At 37.6% G+C, this 21,689-nt stretch overlaps 1 protein-coding gene across 1 annotated transcript in view; it reads right to left on the minus strand.

The window, feature by feature from the left end:
• Positions 1-21,689, minus strand: part of CDH9 (cadherin 9) — a 107,195-nt gene that overhangs the window by 2,102 nt on the left and 83,404 nt on the right. Inside the window, exons 5-11 of the mRNA XM_054817848.1 lie at positions 20,620-20,787; positions 15,875-16,062; positions 14,292-14,545; positions 12,856-12,992; positions 11,351-11,472; positions 2,012-2,129; positions 1,669-1,920 (exon numbers count right to left, since the gene is read on the minus strand). Of these exons, the coding sequence (XP_054673823.1) occupies positions 1,669-1,920; positions 2,012-2,129; positions 11,351-11,472; positions 12,856-12,992; positions 14,292-14,545; positions 15,875-16,062; positions 20,620-20,787 (1,239 nt within the window). The remainder of the gene's footprint in view (positions 1-1,668; positions 1,921-2,011; positions 2,130-11,350; positions 11,473-12,855; positions 12,993-14,291; positions 14,546-15,874; positions 16,063-20,619; positions 20,788-21,689) is intronic.

Consider the following 21,689-nt stretch of genomic DNA (forward strand, 5'->3'; position numbering starts at 1 on the left):
GTTATTATGAAGTGTCTTTCACAGCCAGGTATTTAATATGTCTCCCTTATTTTGGGCACAATGGTACCAGTCTACTATCCTAACACACTACATCTTGCTGAACAATTAAATAAGGTGCCAAGAACCACACCAGCTGTGGACCAACAATTATGTTTAGATGCTCTTCAGTCTTATGCTACTCTGGCTTCAGCTATGTCGCACTAAGTAGAGCAGGGTTCCTGACCCTGGGGCCAAGAGACGAAAAGTGGTCACACTTGTTTTGCGCAGCACTGGTCCCTGAGCCTGTTCTGAGTCTCATGTGCTATCACTGTGGTCCTAAGGCACACTTCGATTAATTTTTTTAGTTCAATGTTTCTGTATTAAAGTATTGCAACCGATCAGTGATGTTTTCATAGTGAACGAGTAAGGGCATGTGTTTCATGGCATATATTTCATGCTCTATGTTGGGGCATAAGGGTGGCTTTGAAGGTGCGGAGCCTGTTGACATGGTGTTAAGAACTATGCAAGGTGGAGAGCCAGATCCGGCAGAGTTTGAACAATAATTGTCTGCTGCAAGTGGTGCCCTGCAAGTTCTGCTGTTCAGACTATGCCTGGGCAATGTCCTGAGAATCCAAGATGGCTCGTGCTGAAACCAGGCCAGTGGCGATGCTTGAACCTAAGCACTGGACAATCAGTTTTTCAGAGTTCAAGTACCCTCCCTTCCCTATGCCCAACAGTACAGATACAGTTCCTACGTATTGTCCCTCTCCTAACAGCCTCTGTGGTCCTCTCAATATTTACTCGAGGTAGCTTGAACCCAGTCTAAAATCTGATAAAATACTGATCTCCCTAGAAATATGTAAACTGACATCTGTAAGCTTGTCACTGACCCCTTGGCAAGCTGTGTTTGCTAGGACAGGGAGAAAGGGAAAGAAGTTTTCCACAGAGCTTGACTGGAAAGTACAGATGTTGGCACTTTTAAGGAGGCACTTCTCTGTTAAGCAAAACACGCAAGTTGCAGTTTTGATGTTCCTGACACCAGATTATGAGCTAACATTTATTCTAGTTCCTTCATATATCACCTCATCTTTCTAATGCGTCTGCTCTCCTACCACCCATCTAATTTCTGTGCTCACACTTTATTTAATCAGCTGCTCTTGCTACTGCTTGCAAGCAATTGAACATTTCTTTTCTATGCTTTTGAGCTAAATATTTCCTGAGTATAAAAATTACAAATCATTCATGATTAAATAGCTAGTATAACTGATAATTTTTTAATCACTGAGAAACTTATCACTCAGCTTCAGGAGTATGATTTTAAAGCCCTAAATCTAAATGAAAATCTGTTTATAACATAAAACTACTCAAATGAGCAAGATATCTAAAACTGACCCTAGATTTTCAAGTTTATTTCATCCAAATAACATTGATAGTCTCATTCCTTTTGCACATTCTTCTGAACAGAAATGATGACAAACAGCCCATAGTAGTTCCCTCTCCCACTCTCCTAGCTCATTTTCCATCTTAGAAAACAGTTGTTAAAAACAATATAAAATAATAAAAAGACCACATCAGGTATGAAATATTGTTCTGCAGAGACATGTGAACAAGGGGTTGAAGAATATCAGGGGTCTAGCAGTGACCCAGACCTTTACCTAGTCAATTAAACATGTCATCACAGGTACTTGCCTAGCAGGATGATGATGCAGAGGAGAATGGCCACCAGTGCCCCCGTGCTGAGGCCAGCAGGGAGGAGCAAGGCCTCCGCGTTGCAGGACTGCATGTTGCCCCGGCTGTCACAGGCACACACGCGAATGGTTAGCGTGCCAGTGCTGCTCTGGATCGGGTAGTCATTGTCAAATATTATGATTGGCAGGAGATAAGTACTCGTCTTACTACGGCTGTATCCATTTCTTCTAGTCATAATTCCTGCTGTGTTATCTAGAATGGAGAAGCAGAATAAATAAATGTTGCTCGATGAAGTTTTATGTGGTATGGGGGTGGGGAGGGGATGGTGCCAGTCAGAAGTTACCTTTGTTGTCTACAATGGAGAAGTTTGGATGAACAGCAAATTCTGGCACCAACTCAAAGAAAAATTTGTGTCCTCGAGGAGGCTCATCTTTGTCAACTGCGCTCACAGTCTGTATCAGCTATAAAGAAAATAGTATTTCATGCTATTTTAGAAATACTGTGTTTGAAATAAGGTCTCTGCTTTTCATGTCCAGTAAAAATCCAACAAATCTCTACCTGAAGACACAAAGTCATGTCCTAAGCCTAATGTTCCCCACATAAACACAGGAGAGGTTACAGTAAGCGAATTGTTGTTTTATTGTTTAAACACATAATGGAGGATGAAAAAGGGGCCAGTTCTCACTGCGAGACAGCCATGTGCTTTGATTTGTACTCAATATTTTGCAGTGGTACAGAAACAGTTGCCCTTCTGAATAAGCCATAAACCTCCTGTGGCCTCATGTAGCAATGACACAGAGTAGCGTGTAAACCAGTTGTTAAGTGGATCTAATTCCCAGACCACCTCATCTGCTCCTGGCGATAAATTGGAGTACTGCACTGGCAGGATGCTCAGTTCTCTCAAGGTAATAAAAAGAGATGCTTTACTCCCTCCTAAATTGAAACCTCTGGCTGTGGAGCTTTATAGCTGCCCTAACAAGGCCACTCAAGCCCAGCTGGGAAGGGGTGAAAACAGTGCCAGCATAGGGTCAGAGTAGAGTCGACCTAAAAAGAGGCTTCAGCAGTACCTCTGGATTGCATAGGCATTACATGTGCAAATATGTGTACTCACGTGTATTTAGACACACGTATACACTAGCAATTTGGCTCTTTTTCTATCTATCTACTGCTAGACTGATAGAGACGAAGGAAATCAGCTGCGGAACTGAGGAAGGAAAAGCTACCTGGGAACAGCTGTGGTTTGTGAAATGAGTTAACACCATGCCGGGTTGCACGAGTCATGGTAACCCCAGTAAGCTGTACGGATGGCTGCTACGTCCTTTGCCCTCCCTAGCGGGTATCGCACTGGAGAGCGACCCATACTCCACCTTGGCTTGCACGGGCGCGTTTGAGTTCAATCACAAGATGAGGAAGCTTGGTGGCATGAGAATGGGAGTAGGCTTCAACTGAGGATGCTGCAGCTCAGCACAGGTAAGTTTCTACAGCACCTAAACGTACAGGCAGGAAGAGCTCAGCAGTCAGACTTGTTTCTTTCAAAGCCATGAGAGATCCAATGCCTGTCTTGAGGTTTTCAAGTGTTTCCAGTGTGTAGGGTGTCCTGAAATCCCACAGACATCAAAGCCACTTGCTATCAAAGACTTACTTTGCTGCTTGTTTTTCTGATATTTCCAGGGAAAGTACAGCATGACTTCTTCAAGAGATACAGTAATCGACAAGTAACACCAATACAATTTTTAATCTTTGCAGCAATCAAATAAGGAATAGCTTTTTCTTATGTATTTTCTCTGAACATCAGCTTGAGTGGGACTTGAGCGCACAGTTAAATTTTGGAGGGTATTTAACATGTCTTAGGATGGAACACTGTATTAGACAAACATAGGGTTACCATAAATACTAAATTTTTTTGCTTACTGTATCATTCAGAAGCCTGCTGCTGCTAGTCCTATACTGCACAATGAGTATTTGGCCCATTTTTTTCTAGTTAATTTTGGGATACTTTTATTACAGCTAATAATATTAAATTGTTATTAAAAAAAAACAATAGAGAAGGTCTGAGTTTGGCTCATTCACTTCCTAGCAGATCCTTCTAAAACAACCACAAGACTATTTTTTTTAACATTTTCTTTTTATTTTTGAGGCATGTTGAGGAACTTGAAAGGTAATTTGTGATCAGCCTTGTACAAAATGATATGACTATGCTGAAGGCAGGATTATACAGTTTTTCTAAGTGCGATTAGAATAAGAACTACATATTAAGGTCTCCACAGATTTTTTTTATTTTTTATTTTTTTTTTTTTTAGTTTTAGCTGTTCCCCAAGATTAACCAAATCCCTGTTTATGGCAAAGTAGCCTGTTCAATATGTTGCCAAGTCTCTGATTATGCCAACATTTTTCCGATGTCCCATTGCTTTTCTCTTTGCCATAATCTGCCTCTGAGTGTGGCGATACAGAGAGCAAGGCCAGGATGGTGCTTAATTTTAGTTCTGCATTACTTAATGCAAAACTATAATATTGCTACCAAAAAAAATTTTTCTTCTGACAGCACTGAAATACCGAACTGAAATGAGAAAATTTTCCTCTCATATTTTTACAAGTTTGAAAAGAGAGAAAAAGGGTAAAAGTACCAGGGAGAAGAGAGAGAATTAGAATAAGTGATAATATTTGTGCAATTACTTGCTGAAAAACTCAAGGAGAAAATATCCTGATACAATAGCTACCAGAAATTGCAGTTGAGTATCTTGGGGCTTTTTGAGATGTAATCAGTGGGATGTTTGTAGGATCTGGATTTGATTCCCTTCATGTGTAAATCACATGGAGTAGGACAATTGTGCCAGGCATAGAGGAACCTAATTACACTGAAAACTTATTGTTGAGGGTAAGGCTGAAAAAAGAAAAAAAAGAAAAAAAAAACCCACCCAGAACTTATTACCTGCTCTAACTGTTGGCTGCATAAATTGAGAACCAGCTGTTCTTCCACCAGGAAAGATGGGAGAATAAAAGAACAATGAGAAAGAATGATTGCAGGTGAATTTTTTCAAATGATGAATAGGTGAGAGGAAATTAGAAATGTTATCTAATTAAGGGTTTGGGGTTTTTTTTCAGTTATACAGCTGTAAATAAAAGAGAATTATGTTAATGATAATCACTGCAGAAATGGGAGAGAGGTGGCTACTTTAAAGTATCACAGCTATATGAAAAAAATTAGTACTGTTTCATGTATATTTTGTAATTTCATGTTGGAAATGTATTCTTCTGTTTTGAAGTAGCTATGGGCGTTGACTTATAATCACTCTTCACCAGGAGTTCAGAGAAAGATCTCTGACACTGTAAGATTTATGAGGGAAGAGTTATTTCAAGAAAATGACTTTTACTCAAATATGTTTCAAGCATATCAGGCTTAGAGAAGATAAAAAGCATTCACCTTTTTTTTCTTTCACCCATAGTTTCCCATGCAAATGAGTACAATCTGGAAAATACAGCATTATTGTCATTATTTTGAGGGCTGCACGTGTATGTGCACTTCTGTCTGTTTAAAGAAACAGTCTCATACTCTTGAGTTGATCTTACTGGGTAAATTTAATTTTTTAGGGGTTACTTGTCTTTGAGGGTACTGAAAATTTAAACTTAGGCATTGAGATAGTTTTCTCTTTTACACTCAGGACAAAGTGGTTGCAGCAGCTTGACAATGTAAGATGAGTAATGAATGAGGAATTATTCCCACTGGAAAAATTTCTTGAAGAATTACTTTCATGATGAAGCCAGAGATTCTGTTAAAGGGTTTGGACCTATTTCCCATTGGCATATTTTTTCAAATGCAGAAATGGATCGATTATAATACTGTTTTGTGGTTTGTGGTTTTGGTTTTTTTTTTGTTTTGGTTTTTTTTTTTATCCTGGATACTGTATTTTTAAGGCCATGACTTACACCACAGTCAAGACTGTGATTATAGTTTATATTCAGGCTATTTTATAGCTATTCATACTCATCTGTGAAAAAGTGATTGGGGATGAATAGACTGCCTAGCATCAGATTCCTGATATATATCTGGTACATCCTTAGATGTAACCTGCTCTCCAGTTTTCTTCAAGCTCTTTTAAAGACAGTAAAAGCTAGGTGGGGGGCATTCTGAAATAACAAGGGTCCCTGTGCACTTCAGAGCATGCCCTTACTGTTCCTGAGGCTGCATTTGTGGACATGGACAGCTGCACAAGTAGGAGAATTGGATCATGGACTCAGCCTTGGGGCTGCCTTTAAAAGGAATACAGGAACCACTAAAGCAAACGTTAAGCTAGTAGTGCATCTTTAACAGAAGAGAGGTCAGCGCCAGCTAGCCACTTTTTAGATGGACTTTTCAACCTGGGCTGGCTTGGCATGTCATGCAAATAAACCACAGTTGCACATTGACTCCAGGGTACACTCTTTAAAAATGCAGCAACATACTTCAGACAGATTCTTGAAAGGTTCATTGAAGAAAGCTGAACAAGATGAGGTCTATGGGTGGACGGATGTAATATATTTTCAGGTTAAAAATTTCTATTAGTAAAACAAAATTTGAGACAAAAATTGAGCCTGCAATGTAATCTGCTGCTGCTTCTTTTCAAACAAGCTGCATATCGGCGTTTACTATCGTATTTTAAACTTTTTTTTCCAAAATTCCTTCTTTTAAAATTCACTATAAATATGACAGTAAAAAATAATGTCACTTTCACTGGAATTTAAAGATGGTCTGCTGTTGTAGACAGTGCCTTTCTGAAGTTTTAAAAGAATGTAATTGTCATATAGCATGAAAATTGTAGTTCCAGTCTCAGAGAAATAAGACCACTGGAGACAGACATTGTTAAGCTAGAGACAGAGTAACAGCTGCTGAATTTTGTTGTTTCTTGTTTGCAGTTATAGATATGCAGAGGAGTAGGCCTTCAATCCACTTGAATCATTTGGGCTTTTGTTCTTGTTACGCTCTTAGTTAAACCTGGATATTGTACAACAGAGAAATTTCTCAAATCTCATTTATCTACTTTCAGCTGCTTCTGAGATAAGACTTAAAAAATATCATTAGGCATTTGAGAAAGGAATGTTTGGACACTTTACTGTTTGTTTTTGTCTGACACTTTTTTCAGAAGTGGTATAGGAGAAAACAGAACAAATCCTAGATCTTGGAGCACTGGCTTTGTCATTCTTGAAATTTATTAAACTTATTTTATGCTGCAAATGTCTCTCAAGGAATCTGGAAAGATCTCACCATTTTGCCTGAAATAAACTACAAAAAACCACGTGGGCGAGACTGCACTTTTGACAATCATCAGAACATAGCAGTGTGCAAATGCTGTGGGGGAACGGTGGAAGAGCAGCTTTGTGTTTCTCCTGTTCTTTCTTTCTCTTGCCCCTTTGCCTGCCTGTACGATCTGGTAGGGCAAATCATTAACTACTCTTGAAGGTATTAATAACATAGCACAGTGTAAGTGGATAGGATGAAGATTTTCTAGAAGATTTCAAAGTGGCTACATTTCTCTAGGAGTAAAGTAATAATATAGTTCAAGCGTCCCCAGACAGAAATGTTTCGAAATCAGTCCAGCTGTCAGTGGACGCCCCTCTGGTCATTCTGCGGCTTGAGTGGTCACACGCTTTCAGGCACGGTTCCAGCCCGTACACCTGTACGGCGCTAGCCGCAGAAAGCAGCCTCCATCACGTGTGTGTAAACTCGAATACACCTTTGATCTTGATGCTTTATGTCTTAAGAAGTGTTCTAATACGCCTGCCACTTAACAAAGCCTCACGTTTGGTAATGCAAAACAGTTTGGTTTTCAAGTCTTGGCTCTGTTCCACAAATGTGTTGGCAGTTTTAAAGCAGGACTGAATGCTTATCAGAAGTTGGAAAATTCTCCCTTGAACTCTAATTCTTACTTCAAAAGAGAGACAGGCTGCTAGCATTGGTCTCTCGCTAAATTAAGCCAATAGGCGTCTACCTAGAAAAGGCTGCTACAATGTATAAACAACTCATGACTGATAATTAGCGGTGGCCACATGAAAAATGTGATCTCTGTCTGCTCCATCTGAAAAAGGGAGGGTGAGTATGGTGACTAATGAAAAGAAAAATCTGCCGGCTTTCTGAAAGAGGAAACAAACTCTCTGTTCTGATGTCTGAGAGCCCCTGAATGGCAGGAAAGAATATAGCATCAGTGCAAAAAAAAAAAAGCCACCTAGGTTATTTTCTTAAATATTATTATTGATGGGTGTTGAAATTAGCTAAATTATTACTAGCAAATTGTTCAGTGAAATCAGTCTCCTTTTCAAGTAAATCTTCCTGGTTTCCATGGAGAGGACTCATCCTCTAATCCAGCTAAAAAGACCCAATTAATTCCCGCAACAAGGGCATGAGAGAACTTGTACCAGAGCCTTCCTCACAACAGTCCCTGGGGCTCTAGCACGCCATCAAAGGATTAGGGATTTCTAAATTTTGCGAGAGGAAGGCTGCGTCATACTTTTCGTTATCCCATCTATTAGCCGGTGAAATGGGACTCGCATGGTGACAAATCTGTTCCAGCCTAATGAATGTAGTTGTTTATGCACCTCTAGTGATAATATTTCTTCCCAGTCATACCACTGTGGTTTGGAGAGAAAAGAGTGGCACGAGAGGAGGAGAGACTCTGTAGGGTTTTCTTTCCTGTGACCCTCCTAAGGCTATCTGAAAAAACACAATGAATGCAGCCCCTAATATCTGCTGATGTTGAGAATGAGTATTGTCACTTGGCAGCAGAGAGCAATATTTGATCATTCTGACTGCTTCCTGATGCACCTGAGATTTAGAGAGCGGTGTGATTAATAGCTGGGTCCAATTAACAAAAAAAAAACAAATTCAAAAATTAACTAAATGTATTTATTTTCTCAGTCTGGCTCTCCTGCTATGGGCACCAGATGTAGAAGCACTGCTGTGAAGTGTCAAGAAGCAATAATGATTCTAATAAGACAGCTGCTTTAGGGGAACTCTAAAATAAGGTGGAGTAGTACTAAATGAATACAACATGATTCTATATCTTGTATTATAGGAGGACTGCTAAAGATGAACAATACAGGCTATCTGGAACTTGGACAAAATGTTCAAGTTTGTATCTCTATATTCATTGCTATTTTTAGGCACCAAAATAAAAGTAGTCTCATGTACCAAAAGTAATCTCTTTTCTGAAATGCTAAGTCAACTATATGTAAATGTCCAGATATGAACTCAGATGTCTGTCTTGAGGAACCCAATTGTTAATAAATAGAAGAACGGTCTGGATTTCTCATTCTTCTGCAACTATACTTGATGCATATTGTCTATCTAATATTTTTGAGGATTTTTCCGATTAGGAATAATAATTCCTGGAATTACATTGGTATGCTAGATGTAAGTGAGGTCTGAATAACAATATGCCTATCTTATGGGCCTCTGTCATCTCTGGTGTTAGAAAAAACCCAGAATTTACGAGAAAGGTAAATGAAATTTTATACATTAATGGATATTTCATCAAGTATGCTAGACTAGATAGAAATTGGGTTAAGGAAACTGACAAGCAGTATGCCGGGATTGAACTTGGTTCAAATATATGACAAAATATGTTTGCTGGTTGATAAAATTGCACATGATTAATTTCAATGACATCTTCGTTTGTAAGCTTTGGAACCTTTCTTTGTGTTATGCAATTAAAGTACATGACTCACTTTTCTATCAGTCATTATACTAAGTTTTTAAGGTTTATTTGTCTCAGTTTCATCTTATGCAAAGAGATTTTGTTGCACAGACAGAATGTAGGTCATATGCCAGCTGTCTGAAAATAATGGCTAGAATCATCTGAATGTATTCCACCTGGAAAAACAGCTTATAAATCATAAAACAATACTATGAAGGTACAATAGCCAGAAGTTTAGGGATTTTTTTTGCTCATTCTATAAGGCTTGAACTGCATTCTTACGTGACAATTTATGTCACTGGTTAAGACATAATGTTCTGATCATAAACCTCAGTTGTTTTGAAAGGTGCTCCTTGTTCGTTTTTCTGATATTATGATTCCTTCCACTGTTTTAATTTAATTCATCACTGCCTTTGATATGCATATTCCTCTATTTATGTCATTTGCATCAAAAATAGTAAGTCTTTCTTGAAAAAAGAATTAAAATAACGGTCAAGCACTTCTTCAAAGCCAACTGATTTCACTCAAAGTATCCTCTGTCTTTCTAACCCACTTACCTAAATTCTGTTATTAGGTGCAATGAATGAAAAATAAGTAGAACTGAATACAAACTTCAGCAATCCACTGTATCCTCTTTTTCTCCCTTTTTTGTTCTCTCTATATTTTTTTAATCTGTTTGTTAAACCATTCATAAAACATCATTTGAATTGCAACTGGTAAATTGCGTGTTCTTACTCTGTCTAGAGTTCTGCAGGACCTGAAATTCTAGACTCATCTCAGGTACCATCTGTGCTTCTTTCAGTGCAGTCCCCATGACTATGTTAAATACAACATTGGGTAGTGCCCAAGGTAAAACATGAGCATGCTTCCTGAGGTGTATTCATATCCCCCAGTCCTGTAAAGACTTTGAGTGTTGTACGGTCACTGTGCTCTAAGGACAAACAAAATATCTTACATTGTGATCCTTTCCAAATACTTCCGTGAAGTCAGCCAGTATTGGTTGGATGATGGCAACATAAAACTAGTGAGACACAAGGACAGACCTTAGATGAGTTTAGGGCTCCATCCTCACCTCTTTCCATCAGAGCAGGAACTCACTCAGATTTTTGCTAGAGAAAATAATGATCACAAGCTTTTTCTTCCACTCAAAGATGCATCAGTCTATAGAAAAGGCTCATGCATGGACTTAGGCCCATGCTTGAAACACAATCTGGAAGTACCTGTTCTGCTATTAAATCCAGTTCTTTAGTAAATACTTTCAGAATTAAAAATCAGATAAACATACATTTTTTTCACACAATTTAAAACTGAAAGGCTGACTGGCATTAGCATAAATAGATGTTGGTTGTAGTGGCAGTAATATTAAGAGATTTCTGTAATATCCTGCCTCTGAGTTCCGTTGGTCTGCCTCCTTTCTCAGTTCCCAGTCATCACTTTATCTTCTCTACAAATCTTGGTTTTTTTCTTTTTAGATTATTACAGAATTGCTCAGATAGTTTAGAAAGGGATATACATGAGCTTTCACCAAATTCAACTCAACTCCAAATTCAAGTTTAACTTACTTGCATTATCTTTTATTTTTGTAAAAGTTTGTTTTTCACATCTCCTTTACTGAAGCATAATAAAAGATTTTCCTGCTTTGTGTACCTGAAGGTGTGGTTACATTACCTCAGCTTTGAAAAAAAATCTAGAAATAAATGGAATTATCAAACAGTATAAAGGGTTTTGTAGCATTATGCATAACTAGTTCTGAAAAAAATATTTTCTGATATTAGGAATGAAAAACCACCTGAAAGTATGATTTTTTTATTATATGTTATGTTATTATACTAGGGTAAAATCTTGCATCTTTTATCTCCTTAAATCTTTTTTGAATCAACTGGCAGTGTCTGTAGAAGGCAGGGAATGAAGAGGTTGTTGGTTTACAGTTGTTCAAATTAAGATACGTTGAAGTCTTCATGATGGTATTCCAGAATAGTTTCATTACAAGTTTTTCAGTAACATAAGTATTTTTTTACCTGTCCTGCTTTTGCATTTTCACAAACAAATGTCTCGTAGTATTTGGCAAATTCTGGTGCATGATCATTTATGTCTAAAATCCGGATGAAGACAGGTATCTGGCTACTTTGTTTAGGATTATCTGAAACAAGAAAATTATTTATATTACAATGCAAAGATTTACAGTCTATGACTATGAAAGGACCTGAAATTATCTAATATACATTAGATATGTTCATTTATATTGATTATATTAAAGCTGTATTTCATTTTCTACTGATATACATTCCATATGCATAAAAGCCGTATTTATATTTTAAACAAATTGTTCTATTATGGTATATGTATTTTGAAATAATAGAAAGTATATTTAAATTGATTTGCATTAAAAACAGGTCACTGAGTTGTTATTGACTTGTATTCCATACATCAGTGCAGTAAATGATTCATTGCAAAAGCTTTTTCCTGAGGTCGATCTGTCAAGAACATTTACTTGTTCAAATCAGTAAAGCAGTTAAACAGCGTCAGTCACCACCACTACCACCAACACACAAAAAACCCCAACAACCCAAAGTTCTCCTTTCTCTCCAAAATGTAAAAACAAAATGAAAAAGGGAGATAGGCAGATGTTATCATCAATTGGTCTTCACAAACTTGACCTGCAAGGTCAAGCTATTGCTGGAGATGAATCTCGCAGTACACATACTGAAAATGGAGACCATATTTGACCAAACAATGAAAAAGCATTTAGAAGGAAAAGGTATCAGACTTTCTGCAAATGGGGATATAACTCATCTCTCCCTATTACCTGACTCCCACACTGTTAAGCACACAGACTCCTGAGGAATCTATAGGGAGAATGAAAGAAGGGAGAAAAGTTGTTCCCTAAAATTGGTGTCTCTGTTTCCTCTCTGATGACTGTTATCAGTTGGCTGGAAAGAAAAGGCAAGCAAGAGACGTCCAGATCTAAAAAGGTCCAACAGAAGAGTAAAGAACCCAGGTGAAAGACTTAGTGCCAGTGCTTGCTTCAGAAATGGAAGGGAAAGAATTTCCTGTAGTCTTGGCTTCAAATGAAGCCATTTCCTGGGATAAGATAAAGCAGTTGAGGTAAAGCATAATTTCTTCCACTGTTTACAGTGGTCATTCTGACAAGATGTTATTTGTCCATCATGGACAGCTTTTTTCCCAAGGATTCTCCTAAAGACTTAGCTTAGGATAAAGCCAGTGCATCACACCTGCACCAAATTATTTGCTGGGAATTCTCAGGGAACCAGTTAACCTGCCTAATATATACTGTACATGGTTTTGTCGAGCCTGAGAATTCCAAATTATCTTTTCATAAACAGGAAAAGATAATCCTAAAGTAGTAAATTGAACTTTTAGATGTGCATTTAAAGATACTCTGTCTACTGATAATATCTGAATAAGGGCAAAACTAACGAAACAAGATAATTCATAGATGCTGTAAAATTTCAGACTTTTCTCAGTTCTAATGTTCTTCCAAGATAAATGATCTCCAACTTACTGATTTCAGTTGCTATGACAGTGATGTTGTGCCAAGGAGTTTCTTCCCGGTCAAGTGGCTTTGAGATGAATAAGGATCCATTTCCTGAATAGATGTTGAATATTCTGTCAAGGTCAGTGTGTCGATCCACAGAATATCTGTCAAGACAGAGTACAACTGAGCATCACTATTTCCTGTTACAGTCTCTACTTTAGCTCACAGCCACCTCTAAATTTTAACTGTGGTTAATCAAGAACGTTTTCTTTACAATTAACCTAAGCTTTCCTATAGCTGCCTGAGGAGTGCAGCATGTTGCAAATACTGAAAAACAATTTTTTTAATACTAGTGAGCGGGATGAAGAGCAAACTGTTTATGTGAGCAGTTTGTTAGACTGATATTCAAAATTGCATTTTTAGCTTATAAACTGGATGCTGGAATAACAACTAAAAATTAACATTCTTAGATAATTTTTTTTTCAAATTAATTGTTTCTTTGACAACTCATAGGACACACATTGCAGATATAATTAAGTATCAATTTATAACAAGATATTTTTGAGATGTCACAAGGACCATCAAAATCACCTGAAAAATCTTTGGATTAGTTGTTTACAATGAAAGTTCTTAAAATTTGATTTTATAACACTTGCTTTTGCTTTGTTCTTTCCCAACAAATAAAAACTTGTTTTACAAGTGTTTTTTTAATTGGTCTACTAGTTGCCAGTCACTATCAGGTTAAATTGAGATTTTATGCATAGATTACTTAAAAATATTTTATTTTCTTTCTCCTTTCCCACCTCCTACCCCAAACTTTACTGCTGCAGGCCACAACAGACTTGTTCAGAAATGCAGAAATCAGGTTTCCTAATCAGTTGCATGGTAAATACACAAATTTCAGTGCTGTGTTTGTTACTGCAGATAATAATAGCACATGTCTAACAATTACAACAATTTCAAAGCCCTGAACTCTTACTTCTAATGTTATGACTTTCTCACAATCATTTCTTATTTAATATAATGTGATCATTAAACAGTTAGGCTATGGAACATGGTAGACAGTGTTATGTCTAGGAGATTATAAAGGTAGATAAGGCTGACTGCTATCAACCAGCAGGGAGTGTAGAAACACACCATTCTGAGTATTTTTTAAGTTTGCCATTAGAAACAAGCATAATCTGATGAACAATTTTGTGGAAGTTCTAGAACGTGATGCCAGTTAAACCCTGATCTCTCCTTTCATTTTACCTGGTGGCTATAGACTGTCCTTCAGAAGCATACCCTGCGCTGTTAACTGTTTGCTTTCATAAGCTCCCATAGATATTTCTCCGCTTGAGGCTTTTCAGTAGCCCCTATGGCCTTAATTACGTAAGTGGCCCCCTATTACATTGCACTCTGACTACACTTTGTGCATGAGACTTGACCCACGTCTGAAGCATTTATATTGTGTAATGGCTTACTTTATTGCGTTCTTTGTTATATCCGGATCTTGGGCTACAACCTGCCCAATAATGCTTCCTTCCTTGGCATCTTCATCTACCTCTATTAAATACCAGGGTCTGCTGAACACTGGAGGTTCATCTATGTCTTCCACAGAAATTTTGACCAAAGCTGTGTCTTTGAATGGCCCCAGCTGAAGAAAACGAGGATCAGGATGAGTGTTGGTTGCTTCCACTCTTAAGGTGTATAACATCTTGTTTTCAAAATCCAGATGCTGGGGAGCAAATAATAATAATAATAATAAAGAAAACTATGTCACTTTGCAAGAAATGTGAGTCAGGTTTATAATGTTGAATTAGAAGTGTAGGTATTTTTAGGAGCAAAAGCTCTAAAACTTAATGCATCTTGGAGAAGATGGAGTATATTAGGGCCTGTTCTAGGTATAAGAAAAATAAGGAGTATTATAGGGCAGCAAGGCAATTATGATCCCTCTGCCTGCTACTTAGTCAGATTCCTGGAAAACCAGGAGGGGTCAATCTATAGAAAAATAGAAAAAGTAAGCAACATGGAAGTTGGACTCAATCCACAAGTAGGAGTTGCTAAAGGTCTTATTTGTCTCGCTTCATTGGTAGAAACAATAACAGTTGTCCCAGTTCTTAAATGCTCTCTGTCCCATTTCCTTACTCCTCCACCACCACCATCTACCCTTGACTATTTTTGCATCAGGAGCAACCCAGACCTGTCCCTTGCCTCTACGTTCCAGAATGAAAAGAAAAGCTATGAAGTCTGATTTCCAATCTATGTGACATTTATATTATGCATATCCATATATGCATATGTATATATACATTCATATGTGCACACGTATACATGCATGCACATACATAAATACATGTATATTTCCAAATATATGTATACAGATCTATATTTTTTTATATATATACATAGATAGCACTTAGTTGTTACTGATGTCTTCAATAAGAATAGAACTGAAAACAGTGTTCACAGTTTAACATTCTGAACACTAAAAAAGCAACCAGTACATCTGTCAGAGATGGTATTTTGGATTAAATTTCTGCCCATGTCTTTGCTTTTTGGACTTCCATTGACATCATATGTAACAACTTAAGTTTCACCAAGGTTAGACTTACACCAAGACAGATTTTTAGGTGCTGGAGATACCTGACTGTTGGACAGATTAGAGAGGGACAGTTTAGCCTTGGAGGTGTAAGTTCATCAAACTTCAGGTGAGCTTCCAACCCTTGTGAGCCTCACTCCAGCATTCAGCTGACAAACCCCACTGTGAACTGAACCCCTCCAGGTTTTCACAGCCCTAATCCAAAAGTATTGTGTGTGAGAGTATATATATTGAACAGACAGCAGCCACTGAAATATTGCTTTATGTGAAGTGACATGCCAGTAAATTTCCCTTGAGACTTGAAAATAACAGATATCTGCTGAAGAAAGAGAACAAAACTAATACAACAACTCCTTGGCAGCCTGACCCCTTGTGAGATATACCCTCCCTTCCCCTGGAAAAAGAAAAATAACCATAACACCTGGAGAGCTAAGTACATATAAAAGAGAGGGAGAAAAAATAAACCTTTTTGACAGTTATAATCCCTTCCTGTGTGTCCTTGTCAGTGATGATATCAAACATGTCTGATCCATCCCCATTGGAGATGCTATACTCAATCTCTGCATTTTCACCCACATCGGGGTCATTGGCTTTAATTCTGCCAAGAGGAGTCCCAGGTGGTGCAGACTCATGAGAGCTGAACTGGTAGGTGCCTGGAAGAGCGAAATCAAGCATTTATTATTTTGAGAAGCTTTGTTCTTCTGAGTAATAAACATCTTCATTTTCACCTGGGTGTTTTAAGTAACTTGAAGTTTGAAACACTTTAAGAAAAATGATGTTAGTCATCATACTAAACTTTAAAACAGAGTTGATTGACAAACTGTCACAAAAATTTCAAGTGATTCTTCAAAGCCATTTAGTACTGTGCTTTTAATAGTTTTTTATTCTTTTTTTTGTTTTTGTTTTTGTTCTTCAGCTATAAGGAACAGAGAAGCTCAATAATAAGGCACCAGTTCTAACCTTGATTATTTAACAGTATATATATATATTTTTTTTTTTCCTCTCAGTTTTCTAGAAATGTTCCCAGATATATTTAGAAGTAGTAGGGGATTTTGTTTTGCTTTCTCAAGGCACAAGAGTTGTAAAAACCAGTGTGGATTTTGGAAAGAGACTAAAATAGAATAGGCTTTTTTTCTTAATTCTTTTGAAAAATATATTCAAGATTTGTAGGTGTTCTGTGTGAAAGTAATTCATTCATCCATTAGTGGTAATACATACTAAAGAGTCATGGCAAAGAGCATTTGGATACATGTTCATGTTAATTGCTATAGTTAATTGAAATGCAGATACATTCAGATTTTCTTTAATTTACTCTGCACATACTTTTTGTGCTCTTTCAAATGGTTGGTTTCATTTAATGTTTTTATAATTAGGGTTTGCTAGAAAGAATTCTGATTACACATGAAAAGTGAATTTATATGTATTTTCTGACAGCATTTGCAATAAAAATCTAATAATAAATACATGCTGTTGCAGAAAATGTACTAATCAGATGGTTTTCTTGACCAGTCAGAACTAGACAATGAAGACCTTTCATCACTAGCAAGACAGAAATATTTCTAAATCAGTATTTTCAGTTATTTGCTACCAAGAAAATGTAGAACAGATTCTGATATATTCAACATTTTACATGTGACACTCCAGAATCTGATGTTTCTTTTGATGTGTTTTCTCATGTAAATTACACAGATTCACAGAATCACAGATTGGTAGGGGTTGGAAGGGACCTCTGGAGATCATCCAGTCCAACCCCACTGCTAAAGCAGGATCACCTAGAGCAGGTTGCACAGGATTGCGTCCAGGTGCATTCTGAGCATCTCCAGAGCAGGAGACTCCACAACCTCTCTGGGCAGCCTGTCCCAGGGCTCGGTCACCCTCAGAGTAAAGTTTTTCCTCGCATTCAGATAGAGCTTCCTGTGTTCCAGTTTGTGCCCATTGCCCCTTGTCCTGTCACTGGGCACCAGTGAGAAGAGTCTGGCCCCCTCCTCTAGACAACCACCCTTTAGATATTTATAAGCGTTGATGAGATCCCCTCTCAGCCTTCTCTTCTCCAGGCTAAACAGACCCAGGTCTCTCAGCCTTTCCTCGTACGGGAGATGCCTCAGTCCCTTAATCATCCTTGTAGCCCTCCGCTGGACTCTCTCCAGTAGTTCCCTGTCTTTCTTGAACTGGGGAGCCCAGAACTGGACACAGAACTCCAGATGTGGCCTCACCAGGGCAGAGCAGAGGGGGAGGATAACCTCCCTCAACCTGCTGGCCACACTCTTCTTAATGCACCCCAGGATACCATTGGCCTTCTCGGCCATGAGGGCACATTGCTGGCTCATGGAGTCCACCAAGACTCCTAAGTCCTTTAATATTATATTAATATTAATTAATATTAATTAACTGAGTGAAGTAGCAGCATTGGAAAAATACCTTAAGAGTCTGGACCTGACAAAATTAGCACCTGATAAAATGCACGATCCTTTTTTGAAGGGTGCAATAAGAACCTGCATAAATTGTATTGACTTGTACAGTCAAAGATCTTTCTTGCAACTAGCCTCTTTCCTATGTTTACATGTCCTTTCCTTTCTTTTAAGACACTTAAAGGGTCCTGAAGGTTCCTTTTAAGTACAAGGATTAAACCAAATGTCTGAGTGTTGAATGAGTTTCTATCCCCAATTGTACAGACTAAGTACAAAAGAGTGTCACTGCAAATACCTTATATTTATATAGATGTGTAACAAAATAGAAGCGAATGCTTGATGCTAAATTGTATTTGCTGTTACAAATTCAAGGTTGTAAGTGAAAACTCAGCAGTAAATTGTTTGGCTGCAATCCGCACAGACTAAAATGCATGTTATTCCCTTAAACCAGGCTGAAAATGGGACAAAAGTTAGGATTCCTGGCAGCTAACTGTAAGTTTGAAGGCTTGCTCAAAGTCAAGGGCCTGGCAGGTGAGCCAGAAATACTGTAAGAACAGATTTAATCATACTACTTATGACTTCTTCCAGAATAAATAACTCCCTTGATTGCTTTTGCATCTAAAAGCATTCCTTATTTTTGTGGTGCTGTGTGAGTGCTATGCATTTTCGGCATGCGAGATGGCTAATTTGGTTTAGAGTACAATTGAATTCAAAATGTGTAAGATTTTCATTATAGTGCCATTTAAATTCAGTTTAGGCCTATGTCTTTTAACTGTCCAGGATTCCTTCCAGGAAACAAAAAACCTAGAAAATCAGTTCCCTCTTAATGCATTCTGAACAACCAGTACTTCACAGTGCACTCTGCCATTTTCCTGTCTTCTGTAAGAAATCAATCTTTATTTGTTCGATACCTTGACATTAACTCCTGTTGCTTCCATTTGCAATTCACTCTCTGCTTTGGGCCACATTTTCACTTATAGTTGCCTTACATAAGAGAAAATGGGAGATAATTGTTTTTGGAAGGATCAGACTTCCAGAACTAGACAGTTCTTGAAAGATATGCCTCTCTTCATAACTGTCTAAGAAGAAATTAAAGCCTCCAGATGTTTCTCTATGTTTGATTTCCTAGAAAGTGTTGAAAACCACCCTGCTGAGGAGAAAGAAAATGAGAGGGAAGGGTCGTCAGCAAAATGAAAATTGCACCATTGAATAGATCCCACAGCAGGTTTCTATAGCCCGTCCAATGTGTTTCAGTGATGTTCAAAGTAGAAAGCTACAGAGAATATTGTATGAGGCATCAAATTGTGTAAATTTCTCTATAATTAAGTACCAAACCCAAAGTTTATTGAAATAATCAGAACTTCCATAGATTTCAGGCTTCAGCTAATCTTGAAAGAACATCATAAGGAACAAAGGCTGAGACTGAAAACCCTGTTATTTTGCAGTTTATGCATTCTTCATTCATTATTTTTTAAATTTAATTTAATTTAATTCAGCAGCAAATCTTACAATGCAATGTGGTACTCTGCATTCTAATTTAGGTTCAAGAATTCTCATTTGCCAAAATATTATGGGCTATCTCATGCTATATGTGTTTATAAAGTATCCCCCTCCTGAAGTCAAACGGAAAGGCTGGTTAAAAATTGCTGTTTGAGTTTGCCATGTGAAGGTGATTCTCAGCAAGTAAACTCTGAGTGTGAATTCAAATTATATTTTCTTTATGAGGACTGCAGTACTTCCCCTCCCCTCTCTTTTTAAAAAGCACTCTGTTATCACGAACAGAGATAAAAAAAGTTGTATGCAATTTCAAGAATCCTTTCTCCTACACTGTCAGAGTTTTCTAATGTTTTTAAAAATCTGTTGTAGGTTGACCTGTTTGTACTGTTCTGAGTGTACTTATTGCCATGGTACTGAAGTGCTTTTCAAGTTTCTTCAAGTCCAGGAGAGCATTTTCTAAATCAGCTCTGTTTGTTCGGTCCTTGGTGAATCAGTAAAGAGAGCCAGTCAGATCCCTAATCAGTGCCAACAAGTAATTCAAATTTTATAATGTGGACATTTTTCCAGCAGGCACTGAACTGAGGCTGAAAATGTCTTATATCTGCAGCCTATCAAACAGTTATCAGACACTGATTATAACAACTTGGGATTGGATTTAAACCACTGGCCTAGGATGAAAGGATCTGTAGTATGCTGTGAAGCTTTCTGTATTGTGCGGCTTTCTGTTGTTTGCCATTTTTTATTCTACAGAGATATTTAAAAAAAAAAACAACTTAGTGTGTCAAACTGGTCTAGGTCATCAAAATCACTTAACATCAAGAGCTGAACACAGATTACAAGTACCTAAACCAAATGCTTAGACTTCCAGCAGAGCATACCACCTGACCAACTCTGCCTGTTCAAGGTGGTACATTAGAAAATTTCCTGACCTATTTGCTTGCCTAAACATGTGGAACTACAAGTGTCTTCAAAAACTGAACCCTAGATTTTGTAATTAAATTCCTGTAAATGCTTTCAAGTCCCTGCAGTTGGCCTAGGTTATGGTTACAGCTCACATTCCTGTAAGCAGAGTAAGAATGGGAAGTAAGTTTATCATTGCAAGAAATATTTTGCTATTAAAAAACCGGAGGCAGATTTCCATTTTTCTTAATAATGCTGCAACATAAACACACACAGCAGAAGGCTAGTATTTATATTAAAAAAAAAAAAAAAAGGAGAAGAAAGAAGATCCCAGATGGTGACAGTGAAACAGTTGATTTTAGAGAGATTCTCTGGAAAACAACAGAACTGATAGATGCTCCATACTCTGGGGGAAGCGAGGCGGATTGTCATTGACATCAGTCAGCGTGATGTTCACGGTGGTGGTCCCTGATAGTCCTCCCATCTGGCCTCCCATGTCTTTGGCCTGGATGACCACTTGATACTGTTCCCTGTTTTCTCTGCTCATATCCGGTAAAGCAGTCTTGATTATGCCTTGGAGAAGAGAGAAATACGAGAGACAGAGAGGTGAAGGAGAAGAAGCACCACCCACTTTAATCTCAGAGTTTTAAGCTGTATTCATGTAAGATATACTGTGCAGATGTTAATCCATAGCAATCGATACAAGTTATACTGCAATAAGCCTTTCTATCTATGGTGATTTAATGTGATTTTAAGAAAAAAGAGAAATAAGTGTAACAGAGAATTATTCATTGTTTCTGATGTGCTAAATCAATTTAATTATTCTTTCAATGACAAAAATATAAATATGTGTGTTGAATTAATTAATTTTTTCAGTTACTATTCCCAGTTATTATTTTAATGCATTATGTAATCTCAAGCCCTGGTGAGGTTTTGACATTATAGCACAAGGCTGAACTCTAACATGCCCTGGATTTATTCTTTTGGACTGTAATAGATCATAGATTTTAATGCTCAGTGATGGCAACTGTAAGTCATCTAGGGCTATACCTAATAAAAGAATTGAAAAAGACTGTAAAATTAGTGTCAGAAATTCTTTTTTTTGGGCGTCCAATCTCAAGAATTTCATAAATGTAATTTAAATGTCGCAGACTCTTGTACAGCACACAAAAAGAGCAGGGATCTCAGGTGAGAAACCCAAAAATCCCTTAGCCAGAACTGAGAAGTGACCTCAGTCCTCCTGGGATCCAAATCCCAAAAGACCTTTTCATTAAAGTGGACACACACGTTTTCTTTTAGAAAACCAAGCAGAGCTCTTTTTTTTATTTTTTTATTTTTTTTTTATTTAGAAGGGTGGTGGCTTTGCAAGGTTGAAGTGATGAAAGCTTTCTCTTGTGAAGTGGGAGAATTTAAATACAGTGTCCTTTTTTGCTTGTAGGATTCACACCCTTGCCTTTCATTTCTCAGAAGGCGGC

Source organism: Grus americana, chromosome 2, assembly GCF_028858705.1.
Source record: "Grus americana isolate bGruAme1 chromosome 2, bGruAme1.mat, whole genome shotgun sequence".
NCBI classification, from domain to species: domain Eukaryota; kingdom Metazoa; phylum Chordata; class Aves; order Gruiformes; family Gruidae; genus Grus; species Grus americana.